Source organism: Amblyraja radiata, chromosome 7 (genome assembly GCF_010909765.2).
Source record: "Amblyraja radiata isolate CabotCenter1 chromosome 7, sAmbRad1.1.pri, whole genome shotgun sequence".
In the NCBI taxonomy this organism is placed as follows: domain Eukaryota; kingdom Metazoa; phylum Chordata; class Chondrichthyes; order Rajiformes; family Rajidae; genus Amblyraja; species Amblyraja radiata.
This window is the reverse complement of record NC_045962.1, coordinates 17,344,270-17,358,961: the sequence shown is the minus strand read 5'-3', so window position 1 is coordinate 17,358,961 and position 14,692 is coordinate 17,344,270. Positions and strand designations below refer to the sequence as shown.

Below are 14,692 nucleotides of genomic sequence, written 5' to 3'. Positions count from 1 at the left end.
GCTTTAAAACAGGTTTTTACTTCAGTCAGATTGACAAACATTTTAGTTTTAGAGAGTCTCTTTGTCCTTACATCCAGGATAACTGTTGAAAACTCAGAAGCTGGATGCTTCTCTCATTTAGCAGTAACATTGAGATCCTACAGCTATAACCCAATATGTCTGTGCAACCATTGCAGGTCTTTGGAAGCTTTTTTTCAGCTGTTCCACTCCTTTGAAGATCAGAAAGTAAATAAGTTCTTACTGTAATTGCATGATGTTTAAAATAGGTTTAGATTTACAAAGAAAAGTTTGGACACAGTAAAAAGCTGCACAAATTCAGAAATATGTGTAAAGGTTTCATGGAAGTTAGAATAATTAACCATTTAAGAAATAATATGCACTGCTTTGTACCTTTAGGTAGTAGCTTTTACATTCATTAAATCTCTTCAAGTTTCCACCTAATTTCTCAGTTCCATGTGCCTTCATTAAGGTGATTGCTTCTCATTTTTGCTCTGTCTAAATTACAACAGTCCTAAAATGTTTATAGTTGTGGTGGAATGTTAATTATGCTCATGTAACATTCACCCATTAGCTATTTTAGCATGCCTTAATGTTATGTAGATTTTTGTGTAAAGCTGTAGGCATGTCCATTAAAACCAAAACAGTTACCGATTGGAATGTGCCTGGTTTGTTAAAAGGAACGTTTTCCGATAAACTCGGTTTACTGTTCACTGTTTTTCTGAAAACAACAGGCGGAGAATATAAATACAGCATTCTTCGATGTAGATAATCACTCAAGCATGTCTTGATCCAGTAGAATTAATGTCAAATGTTCAGAGAAATGTGATGGATTACATGGATAGGACATGTTTCGAGGGATATGGGTCAAATGCGGGCAGGTGGGACAAGTGCAGATGGGGCCTGTTGAGGGTGTGGCCAAGTTGGGCCGAAGAGCCTGTTTCCATGCTGAGTGACTCCAATACTATAAATATTCAGGGGAAATATTTATTCAGGGGCGTATTGGCCAATTACAGTATAAAGTTCACGTAAGATCATATCCAGACTATAGTATGCACTTCTGAGAATTGTACCTTAGAGATTCAACAGAGTGTTACCAGAAACCCAAGCATTAGATATTGAGTAGTAAAAATATAAGGTAAACATGAATTCCCTGGGGTAACAAAGGTTACCAGATAATGCAGGGGGTTTTTTTAAACACTTGAAAATGAGTACACAGTTATCCATTATGGATCAAAGACGAACAGGTGGTTAGGTACAAATGAACCTTGTATAGCAGCGGAATTGAATGATCTGCTCCTAAGCATTACATCATAGAACAACATAGAACAGTACAGCACAAGCACCTGCCCTTCGGTTCCCAATGTCTGTGCTGAACTTGATGGAAAGACCATTGCCTAACTATCTGCACATAATCAACATCCTTCCATTCCCTGCATATCTATATACCTATCCAAAAGTCTCTTAAATGCCACCATCATATCTGCCTCAACAACCAAACCTGTAGCATGTTCCAGGCACTCACCACCGGCTGTGGAAAAATAGTCGCCTCACATCTCTCCTTTAAATTTTGCTCCCCTTACCTTAAAGCTGTGCCCTGGAGTATTTGACTTTTCCATCCAGGTGTAAAAGGTTCTGATCGTCTACCCTATCTATGCCTCTCATAATTTTGAGTACTTCTATTAGGTCTCCCCTCAACCTCCGGCTTAACAGAGAAATTGTATTAAGTTTGTCACAAAGCCTGCCGGCCTATGGTAGGATACAAATATTTGTAGAGGAAAAAAAACATATTTTTCACGTCTCAAGTCAAATTATTCAGACATTTCTTGAAATGCAAATAAGATGCAAATCAACTGAACAATGCAATCACTGAAGGGAAAGGAAGCTTATGTCCATATATTTTCTACTAAATACAGTGCAGGTTACCTACTGCATGTGTACTCACCTCTTTCGTCAGTTTGACATACAGGACAGCAAGTTCCAAATGGGATGTATGGTCTTTCGCAGTTATGTAGATCCTCACAGGTGATCTCATCGCACAATATTATTCCTTCGTCACACACACAGATTTTACAGGGCTCTGGCTTCCAAACATCTTTATTCTGGTAGGACTGGCCATATTGAGTGCAGCTTGAAGGATCTAGAGAAAACAGAGGGAGGGATAAAGAGTGAGAATGATTATATGAGATTCATGTCAGTTCAATGCAAAACATACATCAAAAATACTGTTCAATTTCATTCATTTGTATCATAGTTGCAATGCTTTCATGATTGTTTTAGTTTAGAGATACAGCATGGAAACACATGCCCTCTGGCCCACTGAGTCCATGCCGGCCATTGATCCCCTGTTCACATGTGTTATCATCCTCATCACCTCCCTAAACACTATAGGGAATTTGCAGAGGCCTATCAACCTACTAACCAATATGTCTTTCGGATATGGGAGGAAACCAGAGCACCCGGGGGAAATGCACAGGATCACAGGGAGAACGTGCAAACTCCACACAGACAGCATCCGAGGTCAGGATTGAACCCGGGTCTCTGGTGCTGTGGGGCACAGTTCTACCAGCTGCATCACTGTGCTGCTCAAACAAAGATCGGAATAAAAAGGAACATGTACACCACTGGTAATGAGAGAAAAATCGGAGTTACTTTCAACTAGGCCCGACACTTAGTTCCACGAAATGGAAATAAATCTGCAATTGACACATCTGTAGTTAATGGAAAATAGTGATGATGTGGCATTGAATTATCTAACATGAGAAGGAGTAAGAGAGATACAATCATTCATTGACTTTATTTATGAACAGTGAAATGTACTTAAATTATTGGTTTTAAGAAACTTGGTAATATAGGAAGTAATCTGGAACTGCCCAGAATGGGCTAACATTCTATGCTAAATTGTACAGCTTTGTTACAATTATCTATATTCATGGCCTGGACCCTCTCTCTCACAGAGAGGATATATCTCCATCTCCAAGTTTGCGGATTACACGAAGCTGGGTGGCAGTGTTAGCTGTGAGGAGGATGCTAGGAGGCTGCAAGGTGGATAGGCTGGGTGAGTGGGCAAATGTATGGCAGATGCAGTATAATGTGGATAAATGTGAGGTTATCCACTTTGGTGGCAAAAACGGGAAAGTAGACTATTATCTGAATGGTGGCCGATTAGGAAAAGTGGAGATGCCACGAGATGGTACACCAGTCATTGAAAGTAGGCATGCACGTGCAGCAGGCAGTGAAGAAAGCGAATGGTCTGTTAGCATTCATAGCAAAAGGATTTGAGTATAGGAGCAGGGAGGTTCTACTGCAGTTGTGAAGGGTCTTGGTGAGACCACACCTGGAGTATTGCGTACAGTTTTGGTCTCCTAATCTGAGGAAAGACATTCTTGCCATAGAGGGAGTACAGAGAAGGTTCACCAGACTGATTCCTGGGATGTCAGGGCTTTCATATGAAGAAAGACTGGATAGACTCGGCTTGTACTCGCTAGAATTTAGAAGATTGAGGGGGGATCTTATAGAAACTTACAAAATTCTTAAGGGGTTGGACAGGCTAGATGCAGGAAGATTGTTCCCGATGTTGGGGAAGTCCAGAACAAGGGGTCACAGTTTAAGGATAAGGGGAAAATCTTTTAGGACCGAGATGATAAAAACATTTTTCACACAGAGAGCGATGAATCTCAGGAATTCTTTGCCACAGAAGGTAGTTGAGGCCAGTTCATTGGCTATATTTAAGAGGGAGTTAGATGTGGCCCTTGTGGCTAAAGGGATCAGGGGATATGGAGAGAAGGCAGGTACAGGATACCGAGTTGGATGATCAACCATGATCATATTGAATGGCGGTGCAGGCTCGAAGGGCCGAATGGCCTACTCCTGCACCTATTTTCTATGTTTCTATGTTTCTATGTGCTCACTCAACCCATCATAGCTCCTTCAAGCAGCATGCAAATTCCATATATTAATATGCTCTCACAAGCAGTGAAGGAAATTACAACATCAAACCAGCCACTATTAACATCATGGTATTTCCAGCAACCAAGAAGTTAATTGAATCAGCCACATGGATACCAGGGTAACAAGGGCAGGTGCTTTGTTCTTTTTTCCGCTCAGCTTTCAGCTGCATGACAGAAGTTGTCATCGGAGCTATCAAGTACCACTTATTCCCATTAAGCCACTTATTGATGCAGTTTGGTGTGCTGCTACATCGTGTGGAGCAGTGAGGTGAGATGAAAGTAATTGCCTTTGCCATAAAGGCAACATTTGACTGAATGTGTTTTATCAAGGAACCCTGGTAAAACCATAATCAGTGGGTATCAAAGGGACAAAACTCAAGTCGTTGGAATTAAACTTCACACAAGAAAGATGGTTGTGGGGGTCAGAGGTCAATTATCCCAGTTCAGGACATCACTGCAAAGGTTTATCAGGGCAATATCTAGGTATGTTACAATACTTACCTTCAGCAGCGCTGCAATTCTGCCACTGGTCGTGTGCGCAGTTTTGGCGCGTTTGAGGGGGTGTGGGGTTAAAACGCGTTTTTTTTCCGACCTGGTCCTGGATTATATTTGTTGGAGTGCAAGATTTTGCTAAACAATCGTTCCGACGGCCATTCTGTGTGGGTTTTTTTTAATTCGCCCGACAAGTTAATCGCTGGAGTGATTTTAAAATCAGCTTCTGAAGCCGTCAATGCCGACAACAGGTCCGGATATTATGTAGGGGACAGGTAAAAGAAAGTAGTTTATTTTTATGTATAAAAGTGTATCTTAAGATGCATTTAATTCACATTTTAAGTTGCGAAACGGTGATTATTTTCCCCGAAGAACCAGCAGTGTATTTGCTACCGATATGGGGGACTGAAATCACCACAACCTCAACGTTCCAAATGGTCGCGTTTCAGAAAATCCCACAGGCAAGTTGATTTAAATGGCCATTAATTTACAGGTATTAAACATTAAATTCCTTCCATTTGGCCTATAAACACATAACAATGAGATTTAATAATTATGTTATATTGTGAATTATTGTGTGAATGTTATTTGGACACTTAGGCTATTTACAATGTTAATCTATTCTTAAGAAATGGATAGATGTTTAGATCTAGTAATTGAATTTTGTAATTAGGTACAATTAGGTAACTAACTAATTTTATGCTTTAATTTCAAGTCATCTAAGTAAGATTGTTTCATATTTGTTTCAGAATGCTTCAATCTACAATAACTGAAAATTTCTTTTAGTTCTCTTAAATTTTAAGAAAGTTACAGGCTTTTAAATGTTCTCGATCACAGCTTTTGTGTTAAGTCAATGAAAAAGCAATAGGGAACAAGATGCCAATTTCCGAGTATGAAAATGTCCATAACCTTTTTAATACTGAAGATATTAAAGTGAATTAGGTGTCAAATTAAGCTTATTTTTATGCTTTATCTGATGGGATAAATTGAAGACTTGATTTTTAAAATCTCAAAATTTTGTAACATTGCTACAATATCCTCAGCTCCATAAATGTCAGCTTCTTCATGAAGGACCTTCTTCTATTATGGCCTTCAAAGAGGGGATACTTGACGATGATTGCACAATGTTCCATTCCATTCACAACTCAGGGCGGCACAGTGGCGCAGCTGGTAGAGCTACTGCCTCACAGCACCAGAAACCCAGGTTCGATTCTGACCTTGGGTACAGTTATGTGCAGTTTGCACATTTTTCCTGTGACCATGTGTGATTCCTCTGGGTATTCCGGTTTTCTCCCACATTCGAAAGACGTGCGGGTTCGTAGTCTAATTAACCTGTATAAATTACCCCCCCATTTTGTAGGGAGTTGATGCAAGAGCGGGAAAACATAGAACTAGTGTGAATGAGTGAGTGATGATCCACATGGACTTGATGCTTCCATATTGTATCTCTCTAAACTCCATGGCAAATTAAACAGTTCATATCTGCCTACACCAAGGTATCAACAACATGGAGTATTAAGTAACCTTCATGCACAAAGATATCCGACAATTATCGTAGAACATAGAAACATAGAAAATAGATGTAGGAGTAGGCCATTCGGCCCTTCGAGCCAGCACAGTCATTCAATATGATCATGGCTGATCATCCAAAATCAGTACCCCGTTCCTGCTTTCTCCCCATATCCCTTGATTCCATTAGCCCTAAGAGCTATATCTAAATCTATCTTGAATGCATCCAGTGAATTGGCCTCCACTGCCTTCGGTGGCAGAGAATTCCACAGATTCACAACTCCCTGGGTGAAAAATATCTTCCTCATCTCAGTCCTAAATGGCCTACCCCTTATTCTTAACCTGTGACCCCTGGTTCTGGACTGCCAGAACATCGGGAACATTGTTCCTGCAACTAGCCTGCCCAATCACTTAAGAATTGTATGTGGGAGTTCCCATTAACAGAACAGTCTGCCCTAAGCATTCATTTCCTTCTCTATTGACTGAGTGGGTGCAATGTGTGCCCTTCACAATACACTGGTGCTCCTTGTTCCAGCTACTCGGACACCATTCCCCAAACCTTTGACCTCTATCACTAAGAAGCACATGGACAAAGGGCAGCAGGTATATGGGAACTATCTGCTGAGTCCCCTCCAAGTTGCACTCTATCCTGATTTACCTTCATCATCATTATATCGGTGGGCGGCGCGACTTCATCAGCAGCGGCCTCTGCAGTCCGTCTGCGTTTTTATTATTTTATGTCTTATGTTTTTATGTAGTTTTTGTTATTTTTGTTGGGGTATGTGTGTGGGGGGGTGGGGGTGGTGTGGGGGGGAGGGGGTAACTTTTAAATCTCTCCCTGCACGGGAGACCCGACCTTTTCTTTGTCGGGTCTCCGTTGTCGTTGGGGCTGCAACGAGGAGCGGCCTCCAACAGGAAGACCGGGGGCTGTGGTGCCGACTACTCACCTCACCGTCGCGGAGCTGGCCGAGTCCAGAGCGGGTGGAGCGGTGGTGGATGCTGCTGCGACCCGACCTCTGGAGATTCGGTGGCTGCAACTGCGGGTTTGGCGGACAGTGACACCGGGAGCCCGCGGGTCCCTGGAGGGAGTCCGCTTTTCAGGGCTTCCGCAACGGCGACTTCTCCTGCCCGAGTTGCGGGGTTGAAGAGCACCTGAGCGGGGCCTTACATCACCGCCCCGCGAGGCTTGGAATGGCTGCGGGACTCTGCGAGCGCCCGCCGGGGGCTCTAACATCAAGACCCGGTGTGCGGCCTTGCATCACCCGGCGTGGCTTTAATGGCTGCGGGACAATTCGCCATCGCCCGCCGGGGGCTTTGACTTTGACTTTGACTCTGACATCGGGGGGTAGAGTGCAGTGGAGAGATAAGTTTTTTTGGCCTTCCATCACAGCAATGTGATGGATGTTTATGTAAATTATGTTGTGTCTTGGGTCTATTTGTTTGTAATGTATGGCTGCAGAAACGACATTTCGTTTGGACCTCAAGGGATCCAAATGACAATAAATTGAATTGTATTGTATTGTATCTGAAGCCTCAAACACACTACTAAACAATGGAAGTACCTTTCCTAAGCGGACTGAAAAAAAAATCAAGAAGGTGGCTTACCTTCTTAAGCATAAATATGATAGGGGATGGACAATAAATGCTGGCCCTGTCAGCAATGTCCAGACACCAAAAAGCAATAAAAAAGAAGACAAAAAATGCTGGATTACTTAACAAGTCAGGCAGCATCCTTGGAGAACGTGGATAGGTGATATTTTGTGTCTGGATCCTTCTTCAGACTGCAGAGGGTCCTGACTGGAAACATTACCTATACATGTTCTCCACAGATGCTGCCTGGCCCATTGAGTGACTCCAGCATTTTGTGTCTTTCTTTGGAAAGTTCCTTGTTATACCAATAAAAAAAATATCTTGGCTCTGTAAATACACAGTTGGAGAAATATTACTTCAGGTAGTGCAATCATTTATGCGTAAATGTTTGTCTTATAAGTGCAATGTGACCCATTAAATAATTTTTTGTTACAATGCAATCAAAATAGCCAACACCTTATTGACTTAATCAAAAAGTGACCATTATTCTCAGGAGAAACCAAAGGTCATACTGTACTTGGGACTGTTGGATTCATGGAACATTACCTATTTTAAGAAAGTGATCAAAAGTACAAGTATTGAGCATTAACTGTGTAGGAAGGAACTGCAGATGTTGGTTAAAACCGAAGATAGACACAAAACACTGGGGTAACAGCAGGGCATGTAGCATCTCTGAAGAGAGGAAGAGATGAAGTTTTGGGTTGAGACCCTTCTTCAGACTGCCCACGAGTTCAAAAATACCTTACCCTTAAATATATTTCAAGGGGCCATATTTGTTAGTGAGTAGAGGAGTTACATTTGTGCTTTCAATTTTCATGGTTTTATTCATTCAATCTTGATTCAAGAATCAAAAGCCAATTTTTTTTTCAGCTTTTGCTGCATGAACATAACCACAACATTTATTGGTGAAGGGAGCAAAGGTTGGACCATGTATTTGGGTTGAAGTTCCCGTGTGAAAGATGTGCATGCCAAATCACCACGTGTGGCATTTTATGCACGTCTTTTACCAATTTAAAACACTTTTTTTAAATTTTTTTATTTTATTAGAAACAATCTACATACATCTTAATCAAAATATGCACCATACTACATTTCTTGTACAACTTCTTTTTTTTTTAAACTTTAACCTATAATAGAAAAAGAGAAAAGAAAAAAGAGAAAGAAGAAAAGAGTGAGGATAGTAGTGGAGTGTAGTCCGCAGTAGTTGGCGTTAAGTGAATGGTAATGGTTAAGTAGACTGCGTGCTTGAAAATGTGAAAAGAAAAGAAGAAGAAAAAGGCCCCACAGAAAAGGGGGGCCTTAAGAAAAGAAAAAGAAAATAAGTAAGGAATCTAAAGAAGGTAAGGCTAAGCAAGAAGGAAAGGGAATGTGCCTAATTCCTAACGATTCACACCCATCACCTAGTTCTAAATGAGTATTTAAAACACTTAACTACTACATTAAAAGAGTGCACATAGACATTTAATTTAGGGAGATACAGCTTGGAAACCAGGCCCTTCGGCCCATCGAGACCACGCCAACCACCAATCATCTGTACACTAGCTCTATCCTACACCCAATTACAGAACCCATTATTGGTATATAGACCATTTACAGAACCCAATCAACCTACAAACCTGCACATCTTTGGAGTGTGGGAGGAATCCGGAGCAGACGGAGAAAACCCCCATGGTCACGGGGAGAACGTACAAACTCAGTACAGACAGCACCCACAGTCAAGATTGAACTCGGGCATCTGGCGCTGTGATGAAGCAATTCTACCGCTGCATCACTGTGGCGCTCTTTTAAACCAATAGATGTAACAGGGGTAGATTTTTCCTGATTGCTTCAATAATATCAACATCCTTTCATCTCAATCTATATTTGACAATACAGAGAAGCAAATAGCAGCCTTCCTTTGGTGAAAGGTATCAGTATAGTGGAAATTGGAGATAAACGCACCCTTTCAGATTGTTTAATTTGCCCGGAATAATACCCTATGCCCAACAAAACAACTGCTATCAGAGTTTTCTTTACAATAATTAACAATACATGGACACAAACAATCTTCCTGATATAGTAGTGGCCAGAGGATCTGGGGTGACGGAGGAACTGAAGGAAATCCACATTAGGCAGGAAATGGTGTTGGATAGACTGATGGGACTGAAGGCTGATAAATCCCCAGGGCCTGATGGTCTGCATCCCAGGCTACTTAAGGAAGTGGCTCTAGAAATCGTGGATGCATTGGTGATAATTTTCCAATGTTCTATTGACTCATGATCAGTTCCTGTGGATTGGAGGGTAGCTAATATTATCCCACTTTTTAAGAAAGGCGGGAGACAGAAAACAGGGAATTATAGACCAGTTAGCCTGACATCGGTGGTGGGGAAGATGCTGGAGTCAATTATAAAATATGAGATAGCCGAACATTCGGTTAGCAGTAACAGGATCGGTCCGAATCAGCATGGATTTACGATGGGGAAATCATGCTTGACTAATCTTCTGGAATTTTTTGAAGATGTAACTAGGAAAATGGACATGGGAGAGCCAGTGGATGTAATGTACCTGGACTTTCAGAACGCATTTGATAAGGTCCCACATAGGAGATTATTGGCAAAATCAGGGTACATGGTATTGAGGGTAGAGTGCTGACATGGATAGAGTAGGTATGTTGCAAAGCCTACCTGAAGCGTCGCTGAATATCTGCCGCTGAGGTTGTGCGCGATTTTGGCGCCGTTTAGAGGGGGCGGGTTTAAAACGCGATTTTCTCTAAGCTGTTCCAATCGAAAATGTTCAGCCTAGTTAATTATTAACGAAAAATCGCTGATAGACCCCGTCGCAAAAGCTATTATTAGGTTTAAAGGCCTTGAATAATAGTTATAGTAGTTTAAAAATCAATCTTTAAACCCGCGACCGTCAGCAACCGCAGGGTCTCATAAAGAAAATAGCAGAAGGTAGGTTGTATATTTTTACATTCAAAAGGGCTTCTAAAGATCCTTTTATACAAAATTTAATATTGCGAGTAGCTCAATTTGGGCCCATTATATCGCGCAGTACTTTTCTCGGCATTTGAGGCACAAATCTACCGCAATGTGAACGTTCTAAACCAGCGCGTTCCACAGGGACCCACTGGAAAGCTGATTTAAATGGGCATTTATTTACAGCAATTGAACACTGAATTCCTTCCATTTGGCCTATAAATTAATGTAAATGAGATTTAAAAATCATGTTTTATTGTGAATTATTTGTGAATATTATTTGGACATTTAGGCTATTTAAAAATGTTAATCATTTATTAAGAAATGGATAGATGTTTAGCTCTAGTAATTGAAGTCTGAAATTAGCTACAATTAGGTAACTAACTAATTATATGCTTTAATTTCAGGTCATCCAAGTAAGATTATTTTATATTTGTTTCAGAATGCTTCAATCTATGATAACTGAAAATTTCATTCAGTTCTCTTAATTTTTAAGAAAGTTATGGGCTTTTGACTGTTCACGATCACAACTTTTTTGTTATGTCCATAGAAAATCAATAGGGAACAAGATGCTCATTTCCGAGTATGAAAATGGCCATAACTTTTTAAATACTTGAGATATGAAAGTGAATTAGATGTCAAATTAAACTTATTTTTATGCTTTATCTGATGGGATAAATTACAGACTTGATTTTTAAAATCTCAAAATGTTGTAACATTGCTAGATAGAGAAGTGGTTGGTAGACAGGAAACAAAGAGTAGGGATTAACGGGTCCCTTTCAGAATGGCAGGCAGTGACTAGTGGGGTACTGCAAGGCTCGGTGCTGGGACCGTAGCTATTTACAATATACATCAATGATTTGGATGAAGGGATTCAATGTAACATTAGCAAATTTGCAGATGACACAAAGCTGGGTGGCAGTGTGAACTGTGAGGAGGATGCTATGAGAGTGCAGGGTGACTTGGACAGGTTGGGGGAGTGGGCAGATGCATGGCAAATGAAGTTTAATACGAATAAATGTGAGGTTATCCACTTTGATAGCAAAAACAGGAAGGCAGATTACTATCTAAATGGCATCAAGTTGGGAAAAGGGGAAGTACAACGGGATCTGGGGGTCCTTGTACATTAGTCTATGAAAGTAAGCGTGCAGGTACAGCAGGCAGTGAAGAAAGCGAATGGCATGTTGGCCTTTATAACAAGAGGAATCGAATATAGGAGCAAAGAGGTCCTTCTGCAGTTGTACAGAGCCCTAGTGAGACCACACCAGGAGTATTGTGAACAGTTTTGGTCCCCTAATTTGAGGAAGGAAATTCTTGGTATTGAGGGAGTGCAGCGAAGGTTTACAAGGTTAATTCCTGGGATGGCGGGACTGTCATATGCTGAGAGAATGGAGCAGCTGGGCTTGTACACTCTGGAGTTTAGAAGTATGAGAGGGGATATCATTGAAACATATAAGATTGTTAAGGGTTTGGACACGCTAGAGGCAGGAAACATGTTCCCGATGTTGGGGGAGTCCAGAACCAGGGGCCATAGTTGAAGAATAAGGAGTAAGCCATTTAGAACAGAGATGAGGAAACACTTTTTCTCACAGAGAGTGGTGAGTCTGTGGAATTCTCTGCCTCAGAGGGCGGTGGAGGCGGGTTCTCTGGATGCTTTCAAGAGAGAGCTAGATAGGGCTCTTAAAAATAGCGGAGTCAGGGGATGTGGGGAGAAGGCAGGAACGGGGTACTGATTTGGGATGATCAGCCATGATCACATTGAATGGCGGTGCTGGCTCGAAGAGCCGAATGGCCTACTCCTGCACCTATTGTCTATTGTTTATTGTCTAATACATTAATGCTAAATTCAAATTATAGTATTGCCAGGATCCATGTTATAGTGAAAGTATTTTGATACTGCAATGGACAGGGGGTGTTTGAAATGAGTTGGCTGCTGTTTATCACCACCATCATCTGGAGAGTTTTTGGATGGATTTTTTGTACGGTACCCGTGAGTTTTGTCATTCCATTGCTTAGCCGCGTCAGATGGGTTCCATCGTTTGGGGAAAGGAGGTGAGTTAACAGTACTTGTGGGTATTTCCTTTGAATGTCAATGTAATGAAGTCTCTTATGCAGCATATTAGCATCAGAATGATGGGGCAAACCCAGATTCTGACTGACGACTGAACACACACAAGTTTATACTTCAGTTTGGGCTTAGCTTGTAAACCGGGGTAATCAGCCATCTGTTTCTCATCCTTTGATTTTAATAGAAAATAAATTCTGGTGTCCCATACAAATAGAGCTTAACAAAAACTGCTGTTTTCGACTCGAATCAACATATTGCCTCATAAGTCGATTGTAACTTAAAGAAGTAAGCCTCACTATCTGCAGTACAAATGAAATGAGGTGGCGCCGCCAGCATCTTTTCTTTGTCTTTTTTGTTATTTTTAGTGTGTTTTAAAAAGTTTGTGTTAATGTTCTCTGGTTTGTTTTAGGTGGGGGGGAAACTTTTTCCAATCTCTTTCCTTCCCGGAGGTGTGATTGATTTCTGGATTGTATCTCCGGTCGCTCTGCGGCCTAACATCATGGAGCTGGCGGCCTTGCTCGAGACTGACTTTGAGTCCCAACGCGGGGCCGTGGACTTACCATCGAAGCCTGCAATCCCTTACCTGGGATCGACGCTCCAACTGCGGCCTGCGGATTTCACCATCTAGGAGCTCGCAGTCTTGGGTAGAGACTGATGTTGGGAAAGTCCAAGTCGCAGAAGGTTCGACCAGCCCTGACCTGGGGTCCGATCGCCCGGCGCGGGGAGCTAAGATCCCCCCGATGCGGGAGCTTGATTGCCCCGATGCAAAGGGCCCGATCGCCAGCTACGGGAGCCAAGATCTCCCTGACAACGGAAGGTTCGAGGCCCCCGACCGTGGGAGGACAAAGAAGAGAAGAGATTTACCTTTTTGTTTCGCTTTCCATCGCAATGAGGAATGTGGAGGAGTCACTGTGGTGGATGGTTATGTTAAAATATATTTGTGTGTTTTGTTGCTTTTTATTGGTATGACTGTATGGCAAATCAAATTCCTCGTATGTTGCAAAACATACTTGGCTAATAAAGTATGATTATGATTATGAAAAGCAACATCACCATGTGTATCAAATGCACATCAAACATAAATCAATGAGATTGTTCTGTTTTTTGCTCAGAGAATAATGCCACGAAGGATATAACAAACTGGACCCTGTAATGATTCACAAATGTTCAGTCTTTAACTGCAGAACCACAAAGAAATATGAATATAATTGCCTAATTGATTGAAATGTTTGATGTAGCAGCGTTTGAGGATGCATAAGAAAACAATTAATCATTGGCATAATGCTCATCTAAGTAGAATTTCCGCTTTCACGGTTTCAATAGATTTAAAAAGTATCTGGATATTTCATAAGGATTGAATAATCTATTTAATCAGAGTCTAGTATCTTCTGCATAATGGATGAGGGGAAAGAGTGAACACAGATGTTGATGGAATTTATGGAGACGAAAGAGTACTCATTTCAAATGAGTTGATAATTTTGCTTCTCAGCGCAGAGATAACATTATCTTCCAATTAGGCCTCTTTGTTCAATCTGCCTGTGTGCAATTTTATAAACTGCCTCACAAATGCTGTACTTTGAAAAGTAGATTTCACTTGAAGTATAATTTTCATATTCCACTGCTGACTTAAGGTTAATTTATTTTGAAAACTTTGTTGACTTGCAGCTGTATTAAATCATTTGTTCATATATAAATAAGACACTGATACCCTCAAACGTCATCCTGACTATCAACGGAAAAAAGCAATTCATCCTGAGTTTAGGTTCATTTTTTGGACACGCGGTTTAACCATGATATCAGTAGAAGATCCTTAAACAGATCAGAAGGAGCTTTGGAAACACAAGGAACTACAGGTGCTGGTTTACAAAAAAAAACACACAAAGTGCCAGAGCAACTCAGCAGGGCAGGCAGGAGAACATGGATAGGTGATGTGTCGAGTCAGGACCCTTCTTCGGACTGACTGTAGAAGGGGGGAGAAAGTGGGAAAAGAGGTGAGATGGGACAAAGCCTGGCAAGTGATAGGTCGACAGGGGTGGGGTGTGGGGCTCTTGAACGGCAGACTGGTGGACTAAGGCTTGAGATGAAAAAGAAACACAAGGCTGTCAGATAAGGCGAGAGGAGGATTTAAA

At 41.4% G+C, this 14,692-nt stretch overlaps 1 protein-coding gene across 1 annotated transcript in view; it reads right to left on the bottom strand.

The window, feature by feature from the left end:
* Positions 1-14,692, bottom strand: part of LOC116975080 (collagen alpha-2(V) chain) — a 246,679-nt gene that overhangs the window by 133,122 nt on the left and 98,865 nt on the right. Inside the window, exon 2 of the mRNA XM_033023785.1 lies at positions 1,943-2,137. Within this exon, the coding sequence (XP_032879676.1) occupies positions 1,943-2,137 (195 nt within the window). The remainder of the gene's footprint in view (positions 1-1,942; positions 2,138-14,692) is intronic.